Here is a 25974-nt window from a genome sequence, read left to right as displayed (position 1 = left end):
CAAATATTTTGACTGGAAGTATTTATAATGCCTAATCATTACAAGTAATTATAATGCTCCTTAATCATTATCTGTCTGGGACTAAATGCAGGAAACCTACCAGAAGAAAAGATTTCTCCCCCAAGAAAGACCACTCTAAAAAAAAAATACTGCTCCACTGCAATCTTTAAAATCTGTACTGGTTCCTGAGAAGCTTGCTTCAGAATGATTCCTCAGTTTCTAGCAAAGACGCGTGCACATCCACGTCATCTACCACCACCTGACCACCTCCTCCTGCAAGTCTCAGTAAGAGAAAAACGACTGTGAAGGGGCTCCCCACTTCTGAATGAGCACTCTGGGAAATACACAGACACGATCCCACAGCTGCCATAGCTGTCATTCTGAAAACTGTTGGCTGAACACTTTCATCTCCTTTTTTTTTTTTTTTGAGACGGAGTCTTGCTCTGTCGCCCAGGCTGGGCGCAGCCCAGTGGTGCAATTTCGGCTCACTACAAGCTCCCCCTCCCAGGTTCACACCATTCTCCTGCCTCAGCCTCCCAAGTACCTGGGACTACAGGTGCCCGCCACCACGCCTGACTTTTTGTATTTTTAGTAGAGATGAGGTTTCACCATGTCAGCCAGGATGGTCTCGATCTTCTGACCTCGTGATCCACCTGCCTCAGCCTCCCAAAGTGCTGGGATTACAGGTGTGAGCCACCGTGCCTGGCCTCACCTCCTTTTAAGAGAGGGATTATAATAAATCGGTCACTGAACATCCTAGACAAGAATATCAAATCAAGATTCAGAACAAAACAAAGGACTAGAACTGACAATTAGCGGCAGAACAAAATTGCTTACAAATATACTCACGATGGGTATAGTAGAAAGGAAAATTAACAAGGGTGATCTTGAGAAGCTGAATTTCGATCATTAAATTATCACCAAAAATGGAAAACCATCTTCTACCTTTCAAATGAGAATTTCTGGATAAGAAGTTTGTAAGTTAAGGGAAAACCTTGCTAAGCTCCAGCTCTTTATTACTCAGATTCACCATCTGTAGGTGAGGCTCCAACCCCAGAAACTTGTTACTACATAAAGAAACTCCTAATATACATCGTATGTAATATGACTTTAATTTCCAAGTGCCAAATTCTCCAAGCTGAACAGAATGATATTCTAGAGAAGGGGTGCAACACAGCACACTGGCTCAAAGCACAGGCTCTAAAGGCTCCGCATTTAATGACCCTATGGTTTGAGAGAAGGTACTTCACACCCCTGCACCTCAGTTTCCTCATCTATAAAATAGGAATCATAAGTCTTTACCTCATGGGGTTGCTGGGAGAATTAAATGAGATACGATGTGAAAAGTGCTTAGAACAACACCTGGTGCATAAGAAGAGTGCACAATGATTCATCAAAATAATGCAGACATGATAAGTTACCTCTTCTCCTCCTTCGTCTACTAGCGTCCAGGTCCCAGACCCAGGCCCTGAGGAGGATGGCTTCCGCTCGCTGGGCTTCATGTGGCACATAAACTCAGCTCGATTTCTAAAGGACAAGAATAATCACTCTCATCACTTAGATGAAGGCCTATGTGAGTGCATTCTGGATTATCTACTCACCCTGAAGAAGAGCCACACATCAACCCAATCTTCAAATGATTTAAATTAGTGAATAAGAACTGGCCAAAAACTAAGGCTACTAAAACTGCACTAATTTTGGTGGCAAATGCAACCATTCTGAATTAGTAATGATGAGTAATTGCAGAAAGCAGCTATACTAGCACAGCTCCCTGCATGATACAGGACCTCAATACATATGCTGCAGACCTTAACTCAAACCAGGCTCGCAGAGTCTTGCCAGGGAAACTATTTTAGCAACTATGACTTACTGAATAAAAAAGAGTAATGAAGGCTGGGCACGGTGGCTCGCACCTGTAATTACAGCACTTTGGGAGGCTGAGGTGGGTGGATCATGAGGTCAAGAGATCAAGACCATCCTGGCCAACATGGTAAACCTCGTCTCTACTAAAAATATAAAAATTAGCTGGGTGTGGTGGCGCATGCCTGTAGTCCCAGCTACTCAGGAGGCTGAGGCAGGAGAATCTCTTGAACCCAGGAGGCAGAGGTTGCAGTGAGCTGAGATCATTCCACTGCACTCCAGCCTGGTGAAAGAGAGAGACTCCATCTCAAAAAAACAGAAAAAAGGTAATGGAGAGGCTTGTTTAGGGCCAAAACATAGATATCAATGCAAAAACACTTGTGAGGCAAATCATTATCTACCACGTGCAGGAGCAGGCCCTTGTATCCAAGGCAGTAGGGGAGAGGAATCATCAAATCTAAATTCCTCATTTAATTTCAAGGACTTCTATAATCCAACCCACCTGAGTTCTTCACCTTTATTACCAGCTCCCGCACACACCTTTGCTTCAGCCACACTGATCTACCTGTGCTCTGCACAGCTATCCTAACCTGTGTTGGGGCCTTTGCTCACACTGTTCTCCCACCTACATGTTCTCCATTGTCCCGTTCTCCTACTGAAATCCAATCCATTCTTTTTTTTTTTTTTCAGATGGAGTTTCGCTCTATCACCCAGGCTGGAGTGCAGTGGCACGATCTCGGCTCACTGCAATCTCCGCCTCCCAGGTTCAAACGATTCTCCTGCCTCAGCCTCCCAAGTAGCTGGGATTACAGGTGATCACACCACCATGCCCGCCTAATTTTTGTATTTTTAGTAGAGACGGAGTTTCACCATGTTGGCCAAGCTGGTCGCAAACTCCTGCCCACAGGTGATCCATCTGCCTTGGCCTCCCAAAGTACTGGGATTACAGCTGTGAGCCACCATGCCCAGTCCAATCCATTCTTCAAACACAGCTCATTTACCATGAAACCCTCTCTGACTACTCCATTCAACTCTTTGTTCTCTTCATTTCTATTACATAGCTTCACAATTTAGCACTTAAATCTCTCTGTGCTATTTCTCTTCTGGCATTAAATCTCTTCTTCCAAGAAACAGATCACCTTTTTTGTCTGTAGCACCTTTCACAATAGCATATATGACAAGAGGGGCAAACCCACTAAAATAGGGATCCCATAAAAATAGTTGCTTATATATAGGCAGTTGAAGAGTCACTTTGAAACAAGAATCAAACCCAAAGAAAATCTGCAATATTAAATTCTAGAATGCCAACACTTCCCTTAGCTGTTCTTCTTTGGATCTAGGCAGTTTCAGGAGCCAATCCTTTAGAAGAAAGAAGCATTTCAATCTCTACTTCACAAAGCTCTTCCACACTTACTTGACAGGAGACATCAGCAGGGCAAGGGACTGCATAAAATGAAAGACCCCTGATGGGTTATGCAACACTTTGATCTGAAATCAGAAAAGCAAAAAGCGTACTGTAGAAAACAAATAACCCAAGTGTCCGTAATCTTGGTTCACAAGCATTCTGACCAAAGTTGCTGTTAAGAGAACAAAGGTGAAACTGGTACCTAACACACAAGAGTAAAGCACAACCCATGGGTTACCTGGTGGCACTGAGTCAGCTGTACTCAAAGAGTAGAGGTAGCTGAGCAGTCTCCATCAATTATCTGTAACAATATGGGATGAAGGACACTACTGCTACTTTAATCCAAAGAGAGACAAAACAAAAACAAAAAATCCTCCTTCTACCTAATAAGATTCAGACTTCTTGCCACCAGAAATGCTAAAGAAAAGGAGATGTGGAGAAGCTGAACTTGGCAAACATTTTGGCTCCTGCCCATTCTAAGTGGTTGCTATGAGTAACTAAACGACCTAAAGGCAACAGCAGAGAGGAGAATCTAAAAACCACATAGTCAACTCCTAAGTATACAAGAGTTGATCCCACAGACCTAAGATCTCTGCTAGTATTAAAGAACTTTGAGATGTAGTGGCTTCTGTTTGACCTGTACCAACTGTGGTGTGAGACAGATTGACTTAGGAAGCTGTATTGAGTACCACAGGAAAAAAGTCCTGGTGAGCCTTCCTGCACAGAAATTGTGTAGAGTTAAATATGACTGAACCTACCCAGCCAGACCACAAGCAAACTTAGTACAGTTCTATCAGTTATGGGTGGCCCAACAAGTTTCAGCCTAAGAACTTTTATAAATGTATACTGGATATATTTTAAGATTTTTATTTTAAATATTACTATTTTTTAAATAGTCTTTTTTTTCCAGCAATTTCTTTAGGAAAAATGTCTAATAAAACCTCTCCCCCAACCCCTCAGAATGAGGTGACCATTCATCATACCTGGATGAAAGGAACAGCCCATTTACTAACACCAGCGGGGCATCGAAGAATATGGTTTAGAAGGAAGAGGTGATCTCCAGGACAGCCAACTCTTTGTAACACGGACACCTAAACAATAAAGGTCATATGATCTCACTATTTTTTAAAAAAAGAATAATTTATCTAGGGGTCTAGTAAAGTCATTTATCCAATGCTTCAATACATGCAATCTTTCAAAAGAGTAACCAGACACAAGACATACTATTCACTGGCTTAGTTTCTACCACAGAGGCACACCAGAGGCCTATGAATCTATGAGTACCATGATAAAATCACAAGCAGATTCTCTACAAATCTAGTTTTTTCTTCTCTGGCAAATTACAAGTCACTAATGTTACTGACCACAAGTGAATAAATATAAGTCAAGTAGTTTAATCTATAAACATAACCAATAAACAAATACCCCTCTTCGTATAATACACCTAACATCTTTCTTAAGTTTTTCAAATCCTTATACTTTTCTTCTTTCTCTTAAAAGAAACTGTTTTAAACATGACATTAAATATCACAAGACAGAAAGAATGAGATATAGAAAATTTTTTGATCCATACCTTATCTAAAATGCACAAGACCAGAAGCATTTCAGATTTCAGACATTTTTGGATTCTGGAATATTTGCATAAATGTAAGATATCTTGGTGATATGGTTTGGCTGTGTCCCCACCCAAATATCAACTTGAATTCTATCTCCCAGAAGAAGATAGAATATTCTTCTTTGTTGCAGGAGAGACCCAGTGGGAGGTAACTGAATCATAGGGGCCGGTCTTTCCCGTGCTATTCTCATGATAGTGAGTAAGTCTCACAAGATCTGATGGGTTTATCAGGGGTTTCTGCTTTTGCTTCTTCCTCATTCTCTCTTGCCACCACCGTGTACGAAGTGCCTTTTGCTCTCCGCCATGATTCTGAGACCTCCTCAGCCATATGGAACTGTAAGTCAAACTAAACCTCCTTTTCTTCCCAGTCTCAGATATGTCTTTATCAGCAGTGTGAAAAAAGACTAATACATCTAATACATTTGGGGCTGAAACATAAGTCTAAACACAATATTCATTTGTTTCATATACACCTTATACAGAGCCTGAAGGTTGGTCTATACACAATTTATTGTAATTCTGTACATGAGGCAAAGTTTCTATTAAGTACTTAGGGTGTGGAATTTTCCACTTGTGGCATCATATCAGCACTCAAAAAGTTTGGAATTCTGGATCGTTTCAGATTTCTGAATTAGGAACACTCAACCTGTACCTATATTCTGAATATACATCTAGTCTTCAATTTAGCATACTTCCTGCATTTTCATTTCTTTCAAAGTTGAAGTCCAGTGTTCATTCAGCATAATCTTTATCAGAGAGAAACATACTTTGTGCTTAATAATGCACTAGATAACTTATTACCACGTATCATGATCAAAGAAAACTCATTAATAAACTCATAAAATAAATTAGCTGAAAAAGTTGTTGAAGACTAAATGTAATGAAATAACAGATAATTCCTAAATTATGAGAGAAATAAAACAAAAACTACAGTGTCTATTTTTGTGCCCTTACCAATTTCTGCAGCCAGAGAAGAATATCATCATGAAACTGAGTATCTTCATTAACTCTCCTGGTGAACATGAATAAGACACTAATGCATTCCTTTAATTGACACAGATCGGAGGGAATGCTTTCTGTCTGCTTAGACACTGTAAATGAGAGAGATTAAATGAGTCTCTCATAAATGGTGTTTTGGGGGGAATTTTTAGGGTCTTCACTTAAACCAACAACAATAAAAAATCTTTAAAATATTTAGTGCAGATGAAAAAAAGGAGAAAAGTTACATTAAAATATTTAAATTTTTATAAACAGACAAGCCAAAAATGTGTTTAACTTTGAAGTATTTCAAAATAACGGAAAAACCAACGTCATCATAATTCCTTTTTTTTTTTTTTTTTTGAGAAAGTCTCAGTCTGTCACCCAGACTGGAGTGCAGTGGTGCGATCTTGACTCACCGCAACCTCCGCCTCCCGCATTCATGCCATTCTCCTGCCTCAGTCTCTTGAGTAGCTGAGACTACTGGTGCCCGCCACCATGCCCAGCTAGTTTTTGTATTTTTAGTAAAGAAGGGGTTTCACCATGTTGGCCAGGCTGGTCTTGAACGCCTGACCTCAAGTGATCCGCCCACCTCAGCTTCCCAAATTGCTGGGAATTTACAGGTGTGAGCCACCACACCTGGCCATAATCCACTATTTTTTATTTGAAAATCAGTACATCTCTGATCTACCCCCAGTTATTTGATTAGTTAAGAAAATAGGGGAGGGGGACTTTTACTTTAAAGTATCCTAATGTATCCCCCAGAAATAAAAATTGCATAATTCAATAAGCATACTTAATATTCATGTCATAAAGACTAATTTCTTAAAATCCAAAATAAGATGAAAAATTCAGAACATTATTAATCCTCTGTTGGAAAATTAAACAAAACAGTCCTACAAACAAAGCAGCCCAAACAAACCACAAGAGATAAAGGGTGAAGAAGTATTCCGATGATTACTTTTGTAATCAAAAACTATATTTGGACTCAACTTGGTAACAAGCACATTAACTAGGACAGCAAAGGACATTAATGATAGATAGTGAGCTTTTTGGCATCCTACAGAAGCAGAGAAAGACAGTCACGGAGAAAGGAGACCTGGTAATGCTCCCAAAAAATGTCATTAATGCAGATCTCAATCCTACACTTGGGGAGGCCTGGTAAAACTGCAAGCACAAATGGTATCTTGTAAGACCAATTACTACACAGTCAATTCAACCAGACTATAGCCCTCAATTTTTTATTTATTTCAAAATGCAAGAAAGAGTGAGAGCTTCATTACTTACACACCTTGGCCTTGCTGGTGAATTACTAAAGATCTCAGAACAGCTGAACTACTGAGCAATGCATAGATGTAAGACTCCACTTGCAACCTTGAGAGCACAGAAGTATAAGAATGAAGGGCCAGGGTCTGGTGGAGGTGTTCAGCTTTGGCATCAAATAGCTTCTTTAGCTCCATCAGTGCATTTTCATTCATTTCTACTCTTTGGTAGCGATGATAGCTGGAAACCTTCACTTGATCTGCACAGATACCCTAACAGAGGACAAAAAGGTACAATATGAAACCAGTTACTCTTTCCATTTGAAGTAAGCAGGCAGCAAATATAAGATACACAGGCTTCAGTACCATCTTCAAAGAGCTTCTAATCATGGTGAGGAGATGTATTACTGTGTAGAGTACATTACCAGCAAATATATGATCAGGTGCAAAGGAACATAAAGCCAATCACAAATACATCGCAAGTTCAGAGAAGGGAAGAGTAACTCTAACAAGTAGTCAGCAGTGGGCCAGGCGCGGTGGCTCACGCTTGTAATCCCAGCACTTTGGGAGGCTGAGGCAGGTGGATCATGAAGTCAGGAGTTCAAGACCAGCCTGGCCAACACAGTGAAACCCCACCTCTACTAAAAATACAAAAATTAGCTGAGCATGGTGGTGGCACTATAATCCTAGCTACTCAGGAGGCTGAGACAGGAGAATTGCTTGAACCTGGGAGGCGGAGGTTGCAGTGAGCCAAGATTGCGCCACTGCACTCCAGCCTGGGCAACAGAGCTAGACTCCATCTCAAAAAAAAAAAAAAAAAAAGTAGTAGTCAGCAGTGAAAGCTGCAAGAAAATAACAGAACTTGTCCCTAAGACTCTCATGATTGATGATCTTACCTTCTATTTTATGAACATGAAGCCAATGTGATATCCCCTAAACTTCAAGGTACCTTAAAACATCTCTGGATCTACCCTCATCATTCTTTGTAGTTCTACTCAAGAGAATACACACTCCACCAGCTGTGTTCTTGATTCTATCCTCTCTTCTTCAATGCAGTATTTCCAAATGTTTCCCTCCTTCCTATCTACAGAGATATACAGGCCTGCCAAGGAATGAGGATTAGGGATAAGGGAATCATGTTTCTCTCCAATATCTCCTCCAGCTTCCCTTCACTGCTAAACTAGTCAAGAGTAACCTCTTCTTCCTTGCCATCTCTCCTACACCACTATGAAATGGCTTATGATCACTTTGGCCTCCATAGGGTTGCATCTAATGGTTTTCCCCATCCCCTCTCAACCCTGAGAGGTCATCTTCCCCTTTCTTTGGGGCCTCTGTGTTACAAGTCAGGGACTCTCCATTGCTTATAGTTAAGAAGGTGAGTTTCACTCTCATTTTGTCCACTGGCATAATCCTGGAGCTAGGAATCAGTTACTACCTTCAGATTCCTCATCCACACTCAATGGGGAAGACCATCAGATACAACCCTATGGAGGCCAAAGTGATCATAATACCTTCAGTTTCCTCATCCCTTCTTCTCAACCTTGACACTCTCTGCCCATTAGATGTTGGTAGCATTATGCCCAAGGTCACAAACTAATGACCCATGGGCTGAATTTCAGCTGGAGACTGATTTGCTTGGCCTACACTGTGTGTGTATGTGTCTGATTAGTTGCTAACATTTGCAAATTAGGATTCCTCACACAAAAATCTAGATTTCTAGTTTTTCTTGGAAAATCATAAGGTATGGCAATGCTGAACCATCCCAATCTCACAACAACCATCGACTAGAACTCAAGAGTGGCTGTCCCCCCTACACCAGGCACAGGCTGACCCAGTGACCGTTGTCCCACTCAGCCTGCTTCACTCCTCCAGGTTATACATCTGGCTCCTGCAGGCATTTGACTTTGTGATCCCTGCACTCCACTACTCTAGGCTGAGGCAGGGTCAGTGTGGGTGTAAGGAACAGACTCCAGACCCGGACTGCATCCCAGGAATGCAGCTCTGCTGCAAATTCCCCAGGCGTCTGATCAAAATACCTGTACAGACATTTGTTCCTCCTTAAACTGCCACAGCCGACTTTTAGCATTCTGGCAATCAGATGTCAGAGTAAGCAGCTCAGCTTCGGCCAGCAGCAGTTGCTTCCTACATCGTGAGTAGTTCAAAAGCAACTCATAAAATTCATGCCTGTCTTGATGAGCCATGCTGTCAAATTCTTCTAAATATGACTCAACATTTTCCAGCCATGAACCAGGCTCCAAGATTTTTAGCTGTTCTTTAGTAAATGGTACTAGTTCTGGTTGAGATGGGAGTTCTGGGTAGAGTCGCTCACTACGAAGCAAGGGTTTCACTGCCACCAAAGCTGGTGCTTCTCTGGCAATTTCAGCCGGCAACTGGGGATACAGTTTCTTCACTCTAGGTGTCTGAAAAACATGTTTGGCTTCGCAAGAACTCTGTAAGCCAACATTCTGTGGCACCTCTGAAGAACAAACCAGGCCTTCTTTGTCTTCTTTACTATTCTGAGTTTCTCTGACTTGTATATTTTCCATTTCTGGCTGAGTATAAGAAAAATTAGATTGGGGTGCACTTTCTGAAAGTCCACCTTGTACTGACGTATTTTCCTCTACCTCTGTGAAGTTCTTGGGGGTTTCTACTATAGTTCCAACACTGTCTCCAGGCTGGACCTTTGGTGTGACTGCACTGTCCCCCACACAGGGTGTGGCCTCTCCCCCTTCCTTTGGGGGCTGTGTGTTACACGTCAGGGATTCTTCATTGCTTATAGTTAAGGAGGTGAGTGGTATATCAAACATTTCACTCTCATTTTGTCCACTGGCATCATCCTGGAGCTGGGAATCGGTTACCACCTTCAGATGGTCTCCTTTGAATTCACAGGCTAGAGAAGGGATTTCCTGCTCTCTGGAGGTTTTTGGAAGGGAGACTTCATCGGACTCTTCCCTCTGAAGGGTTTCATATTTCTTCTTTTCCTAAAAACAACATAAATAATGTGAAATAATTTATCACAATAATTGATGGTTTCAGCAGGAGGAATTTTAAAGCTGCACATAAAATCTAAATTTCATCATTAAACAAATGAAACCTAACTTCACTTTATCAGCAATGTGTTTCATATTTCGTATTATCCATATTGAGTGTGTTAAATTCGGAGATTCACTAGTCTGATCGTAAGAGAAAAGACATCACAGTAAGCAGCAAATTCTGATTCAAAAAATAGAAGGGGAAAGTTAATTAGATTGTACACCACTTTGCCAGAGGTTAAGTGAAATAGATCAGTCTCTACGTATCTTCAGCCACAACAGGTTTGTCTTCACCTTGACAAACAAATTCACTCAAAACTCAGGGAGAAAAGGACAGAACAACTTGAGCAACAGGACAATTGTAGTACTGGAATAAAATAAACATCCAGGAGCCCATACTGACATAATTACCTGAATGAATAAATACGTAAATAAAATGGGTAAGAAGTGACAATTCTTCCACACAGGAGAATTCCGATTAATAGAATTAACAGAAGGAATGAGAAAAACAGAAAATTTTCCATAAGAACACCATGGTTAACTGTCACAGGTAAGATCTACCCATGGATGCTAAAGTGAGTGAGTGAAGAGTTTAAGAGAAACAGAGTATCTGCACAGTCTCAAAGTATCTCCTCCCAAATGTTTAATAACAACAAACAGGAAAATAGTAAGTTTCAGTGGAGAATCCTGGAAGATAATGCTTTAACCAAGTGATCAAGGTTACGTCACCAGTAATACTGACATCGGATACCCCAATAGGATATTCCCAATAATGTGTAACCTCAATCTAATCATGAGAAAACATCAGACAAAAACCCAAACTAAGAGGCAGTCTACAAAATAACTGAAGGAATGTGGTCATGAAAGACAAGACTGAGAAACTGGTAGAGATGGAGGGAACTACAGAGACCTGACAACTAAAGTGTATTGTGGGACGTGGATTAGAAAAAGGACATGAATGGAAAAACTGGTGAAGTCCAAATAAGTTCTACATCTTAATATTGCACCAACATTAAGTCCGTGGGGTTTTTGTCTGTTTTTTTCTTTTTTGAGACGGAATCTCGCTCTGTCACCCAGGCTGGAGTACAGTGGCGCAATCTCGGCTCACCGCAACCTCCGCTTCCCGGGTTCAAGCAATTCTCCTGCCTCGGCCTCCCGAGTAGCTGGGACTACAGGCGCCCGGCTAATTTTTTGTATTTTTTAGTAAAGATGGGGTTTCACCATGTTAGCCAACCTCCTGACCTCGTGATCCGCCCACCTCGGCCTCCCAAAGTGCTGGGATTACAGGCGTGAGCCACCGCACCCAGCCAATTTCTTAGTTTTAATCATTGTTCCATGCCATAGAATGTACAGTTATATAAGATGATGACACAAGAGGATGCTAGGTGAAGGGTACATGGGAAGTCTCTGTATTATATTTGTAACTTTTCATTAAGTACAAAATTATCTCCATCATCATAAAAAAGTTATTCATTAAAAATAAATGTATGGTTTCAAAAAAACCTTCAGGCATTAATACACAAACTAGATAATATAGGAAGTTAGGCTGAATAAGGAAGAAAAAATTATTTAAATGACATTTAAATAAAGTTGTTTCATTCAAACAGACTAAAAACCTCATTGAAATCACTCAAATACTTCCTTTCACAAAGAAATTTTAAGGCAGGCAAACATGAGTTATACAAGCTCTTGGTTATTTTGGATTATATTGCTCTGAATGTCCAGCAGACTAACATCCAAAAAAGTGGGGCCTTTATATATTAAAGAAAAGATGAATGTTTTTGACATGGAATTTGAGGTCAGCTTGTTGAAATGAACCTGACTGCCAAATATTTACAAATGGTAATGATTCAAGAAGCAAAACGCCCCTCCAAATAACTTCGCTCCCCACTGTGAACTGTGAACATTAGATCCAGAAGTCAGCCACCCAATGCACATCTCATACAAACTAGTTTATTAAACTGCCTAAAATCACGAATAACAGAAAAACATTATGTAAGTGTTAATAAAACAAAAAAGCAAGCCCAAACTATGCTGCAATAATGTTTAGCAAACTTGCTGTAATAAACAGGGTTCTCAGACAGAGAAGTCAGAAAGAAAAAATTAAGAGGGAAGATGGTTACCACAGCAAGAGAAATGTTAGTGGACACATCAGGGACTCCTCATTGCTTACAGCTAAGGAGGTGAGTGGTACATCAAACATTTCACTCTCACTTTGTTCACTGGCATCATCCTTAAACATCATCCTTAAAAATACATATGATTTGCTTGGCCTATATTGTGTATGTATGTGTGTATGTGTCTGCTTAGTTGCTAACTTGCAAATTAGGATTTCTCACACAAAAATCCAGATTTCTAGTTTTTCTTGGAAAATCATAAGATGTGGCAACGCCGAACCATCACAACCTCACAGCAACCATCAACTAGAACTCGAGAGCAGCTGTCCCCTCTAAACCAGGCACAGCCTGACCCAGTGACCATTGTCCCACTCAGCCTGCTTCACTCCTCCAGGTTATATACCTGGCTCCTGCAAGCACTTGACTTTATGATCCCTATACTCTACTAGTCTAGGCTGAGGCAAGGTCAGTGTGGCAGAGGCCAAATTTTAGTGAGTTGACAATCAGAAAATGAAATTAGTAAAACAATTTCATTTACAATAGCATAAAAAGAACAAAGTATTTAGGGATAAACCGAGAGAAAAAAAGCATAATACTTGTACTCTGAAACTTATAAAACATTATTGAAAGAAATTAAATGCAATTTAATTTCTTTAAATGGAAAGACATTCTATGTCTTTTACAATATCATTAAGATGAAAATATTCCTCAAATGGACCTACAAACTCTACATAATCCCTTGCAAAATCCTAGCTACCTTTTTTTGCAGAAATTGTCAAACTGATATTTAAATTGCATACAGAAATGCAAGTGACCCACAACAGACAGAAAATCTTGAAAAAGAACAAAGTTGGAGAACTTGCACTTGGCAATTTCAAAACCTACTACAAAGCTATAGTAATAAAGACAGTATTGGCACATGGACAGACAAATAGATGAAAGGAACAGAACTGAGAATCCAGAAATAAAACCTTACATATATGGCAAAGTGATTTTGACAAGAATGTCAAAACAATTCAACGGGAAAATTTGAACAAATGGAGCTAGAACAACTGGATATCCTCAAGTGAAAGAATAAACTGGATCCCTACCTTATATCATATACAAAAATTAATGCAAAAAGGATCATATACCTAATGTGAGAGGTAAAACTTTTAAACTGTTAGAAGAAAACAAAAAAATCTTTATAACCTTGGGTAGGCAAAGCCTTCTTAGATATGACACCAAAAGCACAAGCAACAAAAGAAAAAGATCAGTTGGCTTCATCAAAATTACAAACTTTGGTGCTGCAAGTACCATCAAGCTCACGCGTGGTCTGGCACCAGCTGATCAATAAACTGGCTCATCTGATCTTGTGGCCCCAATCCAGGGACTGACTCAGCGCAAGAAGACACCTCCAACTCCCTGTGATTTCATCTCTGACCAATTAGCACTCCTGGCTCACTGGCTTCCCCCCACCCACCAAGTTATCCTTAAAAACTCTCCTCCCCAGATGCTGGGGAGACTGATTTGAGTAATAATAAAATTCCAGTCTCCCACACAGCTGGTTCTGTGTGAATTACTCTTTCTCTATTGCAGTTCCCCTGTCTTGATGAATCAGCTCTGTCTAGGCAGTGAGCAAGGTGAACCCCTTGGGCAGTTACAAAATTAGCCAGGCATGGTGGCTGGCACATGTAAACCCAGCTACTCGGGAGGCTGAGGCAGGAGAATTGCTTGAACCCGGTAGGTGGAGGTTGCAGTGAGGCAAGATCGAGCCACTGCATTCCAGCCTGGGTGACACAGTGAGACTCCGTCTCAAAAACGACATAAGCAGGGGCCAGGCATGGACAGCTCACACCTGTAATCTCGGTACTTTGGGAGGCCAAGGCAGGCAGATCACAAGGTCAGGAGATCAAAAATCATCCTGGCCAATATAGTGAAACCCTGTCTCTACTAAAAATACAAAAAAATTAGCCAGGCGTGGTGGCAGGCGCCTGTAGTCCCAGCTACTCAGGAAGCTGAGGCAGGAGAATCACGTGAACCTGGGAGGCGGAGGATGCAGTGAGCCAAGATCACACCACTGCACTCCAGTCTGGGCAACACAGTGAGACTCTGTCTCTAAATAAATAAATATGGCCAGGTGTGGTGGCTCATGCCTGTAATACCAGCACTTTGGGAGGCCAAGGTGGGTGGATTACCTGAGGTGAGGAGTTTGAGACCAACCTGACCAACATGGTGAAGCCCCATCTTTACTAAATATAAAAAATTAGCTGGGCACAGTGGTAGGTGCCTATAAATCCAGCTACTTGGAGGGCTGCGGCAGGAGAATCACTTGAACCTGGGAGGTGGAGGTTGCAGTGAGCTGAGATCGGGCCACTGCACTCCAGCCTGGGCAACAAGAGCAACTGCCTTCAACTACCTATTTCAGTTAAAAATAAATAAAAGTCGGCAGCTTCCACTGGCGCGGGTGGCTGAGTTGCCCGTTGCCCTTGGTCTCGGGGTCGCTGTCGGCACTGAGGCTGCAGCTATCATGGTGAATTTACTTCAGATTGTGCGGGACCACTGGGTTCATGTTCTTGTCCCTATGGGATTTGTCATTGGATGGTATTTAGACAAAAAGAGTGATGAACGGCTAACTACCTTCCGGAACAAGAGTTTGTTATTTAAAAGGGAATTGCAACCCAATGAAGAAGTTACCTGGAAGTGAAGAGTCTGGCTGAACTATCGAATGCTCACATTTTAAACTTCTGAGAGAAATAAAAACGTGAAGAATCGGAAAATAAATAAATAAATAAATAAATAAATAAATAAAAGTCAGGTGCAGTGGCTCACACCTGTAATCCCAGCACTTTGGGAGGCCAAAGCAGGAGGATCCCTTGAGCCCAAGAGTTTGAGACCAGCCTGGGCAACACAGGGAGATCCCATCTCTACCTTTATAAAAATAAATAAATAAAGACACAGAAGGAAGACATAATGTACATATAATAATCATTATAGATCACAAAATAAAATTCAAACAACTCTGTGTATATCAATTCCATGTGTATCAAGTAACATAATTTAAGCAAAAGGTATTTCCTTTTTTTAAAAAACAAATCAGAGACACCATCTTACTGTGTTGCCCAAGCTAGAGTGCACTGGCTATTTGTAGGCACCATGATAGCACACGGCAGCCCTGAACTCCTGCGCTCAAACAGTCCTGCTGCCTAGCCTCCCTCCTAATTGAAACTACAGGCTGGTGCCATCATGCCAACAAAAGATATTTCTTACAACTAAAAATGCCAGGCAGATTAAGAAAAATCTATTTCTTTATATTTAATCTCCACAGAAGTTATATACAGGTAAAAAATCAATTTTAAAGTCATTCAAATGGAGAAACAATAACCAACTATAAAGAAAGAGTTGATAAACACAGAAAAACATACTTAACTATACATTACAGTAAATATGCTCTGGAGTGCGAGTATATGGGAAAAAAAACCTAAAGAAAAATACAACAAACCATTATCAACAGTTATTTCCAGAAGATGGAATTCTGGGCATTTCATTTCTGGGCTGTACAGTGTGTGAGAGTGTGTGTATGTGTACACTCATACACACTTTAAGCAATGAGGAATCAGAAAGTAAGTAATCGTTTAAAACTAAAGTTTTTTTTTAAGTTTTAGGAAATAAATGGGAAGTTTCTATTCATCACTTGAAAAAACATGTAGAGATATGGAGTAGGCTTGGATTCACACGTCCAAGCCTACTCCGCATCACTACATGTTTATTTCAAAATTAACATATCTGAAACCAAACTCCTGATTTTCCCCCTAAAACCTGTTCCACCCACAGCTTTCTCCTTCTCAGGGTCTTCCTTGACTGTTTTCTCTCACATCCCACATCCCAACCTCAGCAAACCCTCTTGGCTCTCAGACTTCAAACACTCCTCACCACCTTCTCGCTGACAATCCTGGCCCAAACCACCATTACCTCTTGCCTGGGTGACTGCAATAGTCTCAGCCAGTCTCTGCTTCTACCCTTGCCCCCTTACAGTCTATTCTCCAAAAAGCAGGCACAGTGATCCTTTAAAGCACAAGTAGAATCATGTCATTCCTCTGCTCAAAACCCTGTGTTGATTCCATATGTCACTCAGAGTAAAAGCTCATGCAAGGCCCGACATGACTGGGCTCTGCTACCTTTCTGACTTCATCTCCTACTGTTTTCCCCTCACTCACTCCGCGCTAACCACACTGCCTCCTTGCAGTTCCTAGGACAGGTCTGGCATGCTACTGCCAGACAGACTTTTCCTGGCTAGTCCCTCTGCCTGAAACACTTCTCCCCCAATATCCACATAGTGAACTATCTCTTCCCTTTCATGTCTTTACTTAAATGTCACCCTCAATAAGAACTAGCCAGGCCACACGTGGTGGCTCATGCCTGTAATCCCAGCACTATGGGAGGCCGAGGTGGGCGGATCACCTGAGGTCAGGAGTTCGAGACCACCCTGGCCAACATGGCAAAACCTTTACTAAAAGTAAAAAAATTAGCCGGGCGTGGTGGTGGGTGCCTGTAATCCCAGCTACTCAGGAGGCTAAGGCAGGAGAATTGCTTGAACCTGGGAGGCAAAGATTACAGTCAGCCAAGATCACGCCACTGCACTCCAGCCTGGGTGACAAGAGTAAGACTCTGTCCCAAAAAAAAAAAAAAAAAACAAACAAACTATCCAGACCACCCATCCTAACCTCTAACCAGTACTCCCCAACTCTTCAACCTGTTCTTTTTCTTTTTTTCCATAGCACTTATAAAGCATGATATATTTTCTTCTTCATGGGTTTTTGTTTGTTTAGCTTGCTTGTTTTTTGTCTTCTCCCTCTAGAATGTTAAGCTCCACTAAGGTCAGGTTCTTTGGGCTTTTTTCTCTTTTACATCCCAAGAGCCTAGAATAGTTTTTGGAACATAACTGGTGATCAATGAGCATTTGTTTAATAAATGAATGGCTTTTAGGAGGCACAAAAGGAGCTAAATAATACTATGCAGCATCCCCCAACTTCACACCAATAACCACTCCTGGTAGAAAGGGACTAGAGGTGGAAATCAATCATCTAGGCATGGCACAAGGGGGATGGGGATTTAAAGGTTTTTCCTGTGACCTTCTGGGACACATCTGTCTGTCCTTAGCAATTATTGGATGCTCTCACTATTAAAAAGTTGTTGGCATTCAGAATTTAATATTAACTGTTAAAAAAAAAAACTATAAAATGCACTACTTCTGCAGAGTAAGTCCAAATCTAAGAATCTACTGTACTTAACTTATAATTTATCAAGATTAATGAAGTCAGGGTGCTCAGAGTTGGGGGATTTTATAGCAGAGAATGATACTAAAGAAATGAAAATATTATTAGGTCTATCTCTTAGGCATCAGGCGATAAGCACCACATACCTAACCATAACCTAGCAGCAGAGGTTAGCTACCAGATGATTAACATTGAGGAATGTAGGTCAGCTGCTGGGTAAAATCCAGAAGCCACTCAAACTGTCCAAAGGCAACAGCACATGACACCATCCACTTCCTGAACTGAGACTTTGAACCAGTTTGTGCTTCCCAAAACAGTTGCCAAATTATACTGCAGATGGTAAAGGTTTCATTAATGCAGGACTTTATAACCATAACTGAACTATAACCAGCACTAACAAGTGCATCAATTTACTCCAAAAAAAATAATAACTTTCTAGATTGTTTTATTCTAAAAGAATTAACTTTCTGGATTGGCAAAGATAGGGGCTTTGCTGGTGTCATGGACATTTTGCATCCGTTTTCTCATACTAGTCAGAGGAAATTTATTAAATTCTTCTGAGTGACCATGCTTGGAAATATTCTTCATTACTGGCATTTATTTCATCATTCAATGAACATTATCAAGTGACAAAGAGGCTGTGAAGGGTACTGAGAACAAGACAGGTCCCTCCCTCAGTGAGTTCAAAATCTAAGGGAGAAATAAATGTTGACAAAGTAACCACAAATGAGATGAGTGGCACAAAGGGCAGAAGAGTGCTATTGGAGAGGCAGTGACAGCAGGGAGATGAGAGAAAGCTTCTCTGCCGAAGTACTGTTTAGCTGACACCTCATAAATGAGTAGTTGGCTAGGTAAAGAGGGACAGGAAGGGGTGTCAGAGGAAACAACACGGGCAAACGCCCTAAAGCAGGAAAGGACATAAAGGACATAAAGGTTAAGAATCAAAAGAGAACTTTGGGAGGCCGAGGCGGGTAGATCACCCGAGGCCAGGAGTTTGAGAAGAGTCTGGCCAACGTGGTGAAACCCCATGTCTACTAAAAATACAAAAATTAGCCCGGCATGGTGGCAGGCACCATAATCCCAGCTACTCAGGAGGCTGAGGCGGGAGAATTGCTTGAACCAAGAAAGGGAGGTTGCAGTGAGCCAAGATCACACCACTGCACTCCAGCCTGGGCAACAGAGTGAGACTCGGTCTCAAAAAGAAAAAGAAAAGAAAAGGGAGAATGGTGGGAGTGGTGGTAGAACTGAGGCTGAGGAGGAAGACAGAGCCAAGATCATACAGAGCCCTTAGTCTATGCTTTGGACTCTAGCCTCTGAGTGATGGGAAATCTTTGAAAGATGTTGAGGAGAGTAACATGATCAGTTTTGTTTTGAAAAATACATATCCAGCTCAGTTTAGAGAATGGGCAGCAAGAATGAATGTAAAGAGGCCAGTTTAGAAGCAATCCTCCTTGGAGTAAGGTCATAGTAGTTAGGATGGAGAGGAAATGCACAGAATCAAAAGAATATTTAGAAAATGCAATTGGCAAGACTTAGTGAATGATTAGATTTAGAGTGTGGGCAAAAGTAGATGTCAAGGATTTTTGATTTGACAAAATGCCTCTGAAATAAAGGCCTCTTCATAAACTTTAACAAAAAAAAATTAACGTATGTTTGTCTAGGAAAGTTGCCTAAGATGGATAAAAAAATATAATCAATTGGTTTTTCATGATGGATCTAAAAGCTTAAGATTTTTAACTATTTAATTTAGAAATTCTGTTTTAAACAAAATAACTTATGAGGGAATCCCCTTAACAGACTCTTTTTAAAGTATTTGCAACATTCTATCTATGAAAAGACAAAAGACATATGAAATATGAAATAACTATTAAGCTCCTGGATTGAGAGTCAGGATTTCTGGCTTTAACCTGAGTTCTCTCACTAACTGCATGACCCTGAGCAATAATTTAACCCCTGGAGGCTTTAGTTTCATCAATATATTGGGGGAAAAAAAACTAGAGATTAAGACTTAAGATTCTGCTCTCATAGACAACTAACATTTCTGTGTTATGCACTACTGCATTCTAGGTTCGGGGATTTTCTTTTTTTTCTTCACTGGATACGTATAATTTTTTTTTTTTCTTTTTTTGTAGTCTCATCGTTAAGCAGGTTTAGGGATCTTATGCATAGCTAGCCAATGGCTTTTTTCTTCCTCCTGGGCCTGGATAGTTCTTTACCAACCCAATACAATGCAAAAGCATTTCTCTTAAAAATATTTCTGAGCCGGGTGTGGTGGCTCACGCCTGTAATCCCAGCACTGTGGGAGACCGAGGAGGGCAGATCACCTGGGGTCCGGAGTTGGGGACCAGCCTGACCAACATGGAGAAACCCTGTCTCTACTAAAAATACAAAATTAGCCGGGCGTGGTGGCGCATGCCTGTAATCCCAGCTACTCAGGAGGCTGAAGCAGGAGAATTGCTTGAACCCAGGAGACAGAGGCTGTGGTAAGCACAGATCACGCCACTGCACTCCAGACTGGGCAACAAAAGTGAAACTCTGACTCAAAAAAAATAAATAAAATTTCTGAAATTCAGTACCAAAATGACTTTCTCTCCAGAATAACTCCTCACAGACATGGATACACCAATGTGTGTCTAACTCCACTACAGCCTTTTAAAAAGTCATATCAAGAAAATGTGGTAAATACTCAGCATGGAATACTACGCAGACATAAAAAAGAACAAAATTTTGTCCTCTGCAGCAACATGGATGCAGTTAGAGGCAATTATCCTAAGCAAATGAATGCAGAAACAGAAAATCAAATACCACATGTTCTCATTTATAAGTGGGAGCTAAACATTAAGTACACATGGACACAAAGAAGGGAAGACTAGATACCGGGGCCTACTTGAGGGTGGAAGGAGGGAAACGGTAAGGATAAAAACACCACCTGTCAAGCACTAAACTCATTACCTGGGTGATAAAATAATCTGCACATTAAACCACCAAGACGTGCAATTTGCCCATGTAGCAAACCTCCACATGTACCCACTAAACCTAAAATAAAAGTTAGAAAGAAAAAAAAGAGCATCATAATGAAAGAAATCCACATAAGTCATTTACAGTCTATTAGGTATGGTACCTATGAACACCAGCCTCCTGTTAAAACCTTGTTCCCATGAGAAAATCGGATTACAGTATCATGTTTAAATTACACCTGCTTTGGAACACCTGCTTTTCCACTTCTGGGGAAAAAAATGTCCTGCACTTGTAATACCATCCTCCTTATTTCCCAAATGTAAACTCTGTTTCAGGTAAGCCAAAATTATGAGGTCTGGCCAGCCGGGAGCAGCATTTAATCTGATCATCTTAGAAAATATATATAAACAGGCCGGGCGAGGAGGCTCACGCCTGTAATCCGGGCACTTTGGGAGGCTAAAGGGGCGGATCACCTGAGGTCAGGAGTTTGAGGCCTGACCAACAAGGAAGCCGTCTCTACTAAAAATACAAAATTAGCCGGGTGTGGTGGCGCATGTCTGTAATCCCAGTTACTCGGGAAGCTGAGGCAGGAGAATCGCTTCCCGAGTAACTCCGACCCGGGAGGCGGAGGTTGCGGTGAGCCGAGATTACACTCCAGCCTGGGCGACAGAGCGAGACTCCGTCTAAAAAAAAAAATATATATATATATATATATGTAAACAAAATGAAAATCCAGACTGCACTTACAGACAAATCAACTTAAAATCACTCTAATACTACATGTAGTCTAATACAGGGCACCCAGAAAATTCAAATACTTCCCTACTGTGTGAGTCCCGCCCTGGGTTAATTTCTAGCCATTCGTGCCCCTTATAAACAATCAAGATAATAAGAAATAAACAGAGGCAGCACCACTGTCATCTTGAACTTTCAAAGTGATGAGAAATGGCACATCACTAGTCTACTTATAAAGTTCTACCAAAGGTACCTTCTCCGCATGGAGGAGAGGAACCTTCTCTCTTTATGCATGGCAGGAACTGAAAATGTTCTACGATATAAAGGAGTCAAGAGAGAGTCAACGATGGGGCTGGAAACAGAAAAATTATTTCACGGCAGGAAACCAGACCCAGGTGAGGAAAGCCAAGAAGAGAGCTGAAAAAGAAGAGACCAGTGAAGTCACAGGAGGGAGAAGGAAAAATGGGGTCCTGACAGAGTGTGGCAAGGGGGTGTGGAGAAGGAATGGAGGAGAAGGGCGGATGTCAACGGGTGGTGGGATCAAATATCGAAAGGTGGAGGCAGAGGATGCAGAGGGCTCAGGGAACGGGAGTAGATTGGGCTGGGGAGGCCGAAGAGAGGAGCAGGGAGACACAGCACACTGCCAGAGCCTCGGGAGGGTGGGGAGATCCTCACCTTTGTTTTAGTCCGGCTGGCCTTGGCCTTGGCCCGGCGCTGGGGCTTCACTGCCTCGGCCATAGATAGACCCTGCCGCGGGGCCGTCACCGTTTGTTTTTGTGAAACCCCTGCGCTTCACGCAATCTGCCCGGTTCTGGCCTCCGGACTGTCACATGATCGAATGTCCGCCACTCCCGGAGAAGAGGCGGTGACTCGGAGCCTCTACGGGCCGCAACGTAGGACAAACCACTCCGGGACGCATTTGCACTGGAGGACGGCGGCCCGCCCCCTTTCCGGAGCCCAGGCCCCACCCCTAACCCTGGCTACACCCGGCGCACCGGTGTCTTGGGTTACGTTGGACAAGGGCAGCGACCTAGGCTGACCGACCGACCTACTCCGTCTCCCGGTTCTGCAGAATGGCACTCAGTGTGGACCCCGGGCGCGCTCGCACACCTCAGCCGCGTCGGCTTGAAGAAATCCGGGAAGTGGATTTGCCAGTCTTTTTTTCATCTTCAGATAACCAGATCCAGTCGGTTAGCCTAAATCCGCACTGCGCGCAAGGAAGAAACCCTGACGCCCATTGGGGTGTGCACTGCAGTGTCCTCTTTTGTAAAGGGGAATGATCATACCTGCCTTTTCGGATGTCATGAGGATTTAATGGGCTCTCCAAGAAAGGTGCTGGTAGCAGCAGGCATGTCGGTACATGGTAGTTATTATCATTACTGTACAAATTCCCAGACTGGAAAAGAGACATGTGTTCCTAAAAGGACAGGCAAACAGGTAACAAGACAAGTAAGACCCGTAAAAGTATTCTTAGTATACGTTTTACACAGTGTGCTTCATCTGAAATTTCCAGATGTGAAAAACTTGTCCACATCTTCCCTTCCGAGCTCTAGGATTACTGCAATTTGCTTGTATCCTTATTGTTAGTGTCTGTCAGTCCTCCCAGAATGTAAGATTCTCAATGGCAGGGTTCTTGATTTTGTTGCCTGATGTATCCAAGGGTCTCTAGAACACTGCACATAGTAGCACATAGTAGATACTAAATAAATATTTCGTGAATCACACAAATGAATATGCGTTTTCTGGCGGTGGGGTAAGATAGTTGAAATGGAGTGGGCCAGGCGCAGTGGTTCACGCCTGTAACCCGGCACTCTGGGAGGCCTAGGCAGGTGAATCACCTTAGGTCAGGTGTTCGAGACCAGCCTGGGCAATATGGTGAAACCCCAACTCTACTAAAAATACAAAAAAGAAATCACCTGGCATGGTGGTGGACGCTGGTAATTCCAGCTACTCGGGAGGCTGAGGCAGGAGAATCTCTTGAATCCGGGAGGCGGAGGTTGCAGTGAACCGAGATCACACCGTTGCACTCAAGCCTGGGCAACAAGAGCAAAACTCTGTCAAAAAAAAAAAAAAAAAGGAAAGAAAAGAAAGAGAAATGGAGTGTACGGGAGGGAGGAAAAAGACCATCCACCCACCTGTAGCATGAATGAAAAATCCAGGAATATGGCATGAAAAATGGAAAAGACTTCAGAGATGCAGTTTGCTTGTTTATGATCATATTTTAATTGAGTGTATAATACAATTTCATGTATTTTGTTCCCAAATCCTCAGCAACAAAAATTATTAAGCTACTCAGAACGTACACGTACTTTGTATGTCCTGGTGTGTGTGTGTGTCTGTGTGTACATGTATATAAAGTTATCACCTGCAAAGAGTTGGCAAATATGAACCAAATCTTTTTACCACCATTACTATCCATAACTTTTGCTGATATTTCTCCCAGTATGGAATACCCTTGCTCTCTGACCTCTCCCAGTTTAAGTCATTCATGACATTTAAAGTTCTCTACGTGCCACCCACTACTTGATTAGCAAAACACAACTGACCCTACCTTCAATTTGCATGTTTTACAGTTTGGTTAGGAAGCAGACACAATGCATAGATACATTGTGATATGTGTATCATCACCTAAAGGGGAAAAGAGGCATACATTGGAAAGACTGAATGAAGGGGTGACACCAGGAACTCACCAGGGGTGAGTTCCACACAAAAAGAGGTTAATCAGGGAGGATGGGAGAAAGAGGAGGAGAAGGAAAGAAATGAAGTTTCTTTAAAAAGTAACTCAGCCAGGCACAGTGGCTCACACCTATAATCCTATGCACTTTGGGAAGCTGAGGCAGGCGGATTGCCTGAGTTCAGGAGTTCAAGACCAGCCTGGGCAACACAGTAAAACCCCATTATCTACTAAAATACAAAAAAGTTAGCCAGGTGTGGCGGCGTGCGCCTGTAGTCCCAGCTACTCAGGAGGCTGAGGCAGGGAATTGCTTGAACCCGGAAGGTGGAGGTTGCAGTGAGCCAAGATCATGCCACTACACTCCAGCCCGGGTGACAAAGTGAGACTCCGTCTCCAAAAATTAAAAAAAAAATTTTTAAAAAGCAACTCAAAACCACAAACTCCCAGGACTGCATAAGGTACTTCTGCTGCATTTATGTGGCTTACTGCACTTGTCAAGATGGTGAATGTGAGTATGATGACCGGAGAGGCCAGAGAGAGCCAAATTGCTCTGTATAAAAAGAGATTTAGAGAATTAGAGAGGAAGGAGCAACCAGATATAAGGGGAGGCAGAAACCAAGTCACCTGGCAGAGGGCTAACTACTAAGGAGACCTACATTTTCCATCACAAAGTTATCTGTCACTGGATTAATTTCAGAAAGTGGGGCCAGCAGCCAGACAATTCAAGTTCAGTAGAATCCAAACAAATTGTAAAGCAACTATCAGTTAGGTAATGATATAATTTGAACCCAGAAGGTGGTTTTGAAGCTACTTCTTTTGAAGGATATAGACTTGAAGTCTCTGTTGCCACAGCAACAATCTTAAAAGGGAGAATGGGAGTAGGGACTCAGAAAAGTTCCTGAACATACGCAGTCAAGGATTTCATGTCCCAGTCAGAAGACTGACTGATAAGCAACCTGAGTTCCCAGGGCTGCTAAACCCAACTTGTTGAGACAATAGCTTGAAAAAGTAAACTGACCGGCAATGGTGGCTCACACCTGTTATCCCAGCACTTTGGGAGGCAGAGCAGGGCAGATCACTTGAGGTCAGGAGACCAGCCTGGCCAACATGGTGAAACCCCATCTCTACTAAAAAAAAAAAACAAAATTAACCGGGCGTCATGGCACACCCCTGGAATCCCAGCTACTTGGGAGGCTGAGGCAGGAGAATCGCTTGAACTCAGGAGGCGGAGGTTGCAGTGAACCAAGATGGCACCACTGCACTCCAGCCTGGGTGACAGAGCAAGACTCCATCTCAGAAAAAAAAAAAGTAAACCAATTCCTGGAAGTAAGGGATCAGCTTAGGAAAGTCAAATACAAAGCAAATAAAGTAATTCAAGCCAACAACATAATCCTTTTGTGTTAAATTAGGAATAAACTATATCTTTTTGTATTTAAAGTGCTTGTACTAGTTAAGATAATTTGACACATTAAAAGTTACAGACCTTGTGATTCCAAATTATGTATTTTAGTACCTGATTTTAGATTACATATATTTTAGTTAAAAAATAAGATAATTCTACACTGCTTACGTAATCATGGAACAGCTCTGAGAAATTGAGATCTATCATATCTATTAACTGAATTTGTGGCTGAGTGCAGTGGCTCATGCCTGTAATCCCAGCACTTCGGTAGGCTGAGGCGGGCAGATCACAAGGTCAAGAGATTGTGTCCATCCTGGCCAACATGGTGAAACCCCATCTCTACAAAAAATATAAAAATTAGCTGGGTGCACACCTGTAGTCCCAGCTACTCGGGAGGCTGAGGCAGGAGAATCGCTTGAACCCAGGAGGCAGAGGCTGCAGTGAGCCGAGATCATGCCACTGCACTCCAGCCTGGTGACAGAGTGAGACTCCGTCTCAAAAAAAAAAAAAAAAAAAAAAAAAGAATTTGTTAGACTTTAGTAGACTGGTTTAAATAATTAGCTTGAACCCAGGAGGCAGAGGTTGCAGTGAGCCAAGATAGCGCCACTGCACTCCAGCCTGGGCGACAGAGACTCCATCTCAAAAAAAAAAAAAAAAACTAGTGCTTATACATGACCACTG

The 25974-nt window shown here is 42.0% G+C and overlaps 2 protein-coding genes across 4 annotated transcripts in view; one reads left to right on the top strand and one right to left on the bottom strand.

Moving 5' to 3' along the window:
- Nucleotides 1-22052, bottom strand: part of EPG5 (ectopic P-granules autophagy protein 5 homolog) — a 142129-nt gene extending 120077 nt beyond the window's left edge. For 2 of the 3 annotated variants that reach the window (XM_033177856.1, XM_033177855.1), the window contains exons 1-7: nt 21893-22052; nt 9157-10101; nt 7150-7393; nt 5835-5971; nt 4249-4356; nt 3275-3348; nt 1422-1527 (exon numbers count right to left, since the gene is read on the bottom strand). In XM_033177856.1, coding sequence (XP_033033747.1) covers nt 1422-1527; nt 3275-3348; nt 4249-4356; nt 5835-5971; nt 7150-7393; nt 9157-10101; nt 21893-21955 — 1677 coding nt within the window. In that variant the 5' untranslated portion in view covers nt 21956-22052. The remainder of the gene's footprint in view (nt 1-1421; nt 1528-3274; nt 3349-4248; nt 4357-5834; nt 5972-7149; nt 7394-9156; nt 10102-21892) is intronic. The other variant, XM_033177854.1, reaches the window with a different exon arrangement.
- Nucleotides 14699-15028, top strand: LOC117063948 (NADH dehydrogenase [ubiquinone] 1 beta subcomplex subunit 1). Its single transcript, XM_033177857.1, has one exon. The coding sequence runs from the start codon at nt 14779-14781 to the stop codon at nt 14953-14955; it is 177 nt and encodes a 58-aa protein (XP_033033748.1). The 5' UTR covers nt 14699-14778; the 3' UTR covers nt 14956-15028.
- Nucleotides 22053-25974: the final 3922 nt, after the last annotated feature.

Source organism: Trachypithecus francoisi, unplaced genomic scaffold (assembly GCF_009764315.1).
Source record: "Trachypithecus francoisi isolate TF-2019V2 unplaced genomic scaffold, Tfra_2.0 Lachesis_group19, whole genome shotgun sequence".
Classification (NCBI taxonomy): Eukaryota; Metazoa; Chordata; class Mammalia; order Primates; family Cercopithecidae; genus Trachypithecus; species Trachypithecus francoisi.
Note: the sequence above shows the minus strand (reverse complement) of the source record. Positions and strands in the feature narration are given on the sequence as shown.

Excerpts from the sequence above, each read along its gene's own strand:
- LOC117063948 (XM_033177857.1), top strand. The coding sequence starts at position 14,779 with ATGGTGAATTTACTTCAGATTGTGCGGGACCACTGGGTTCATGTTCTT.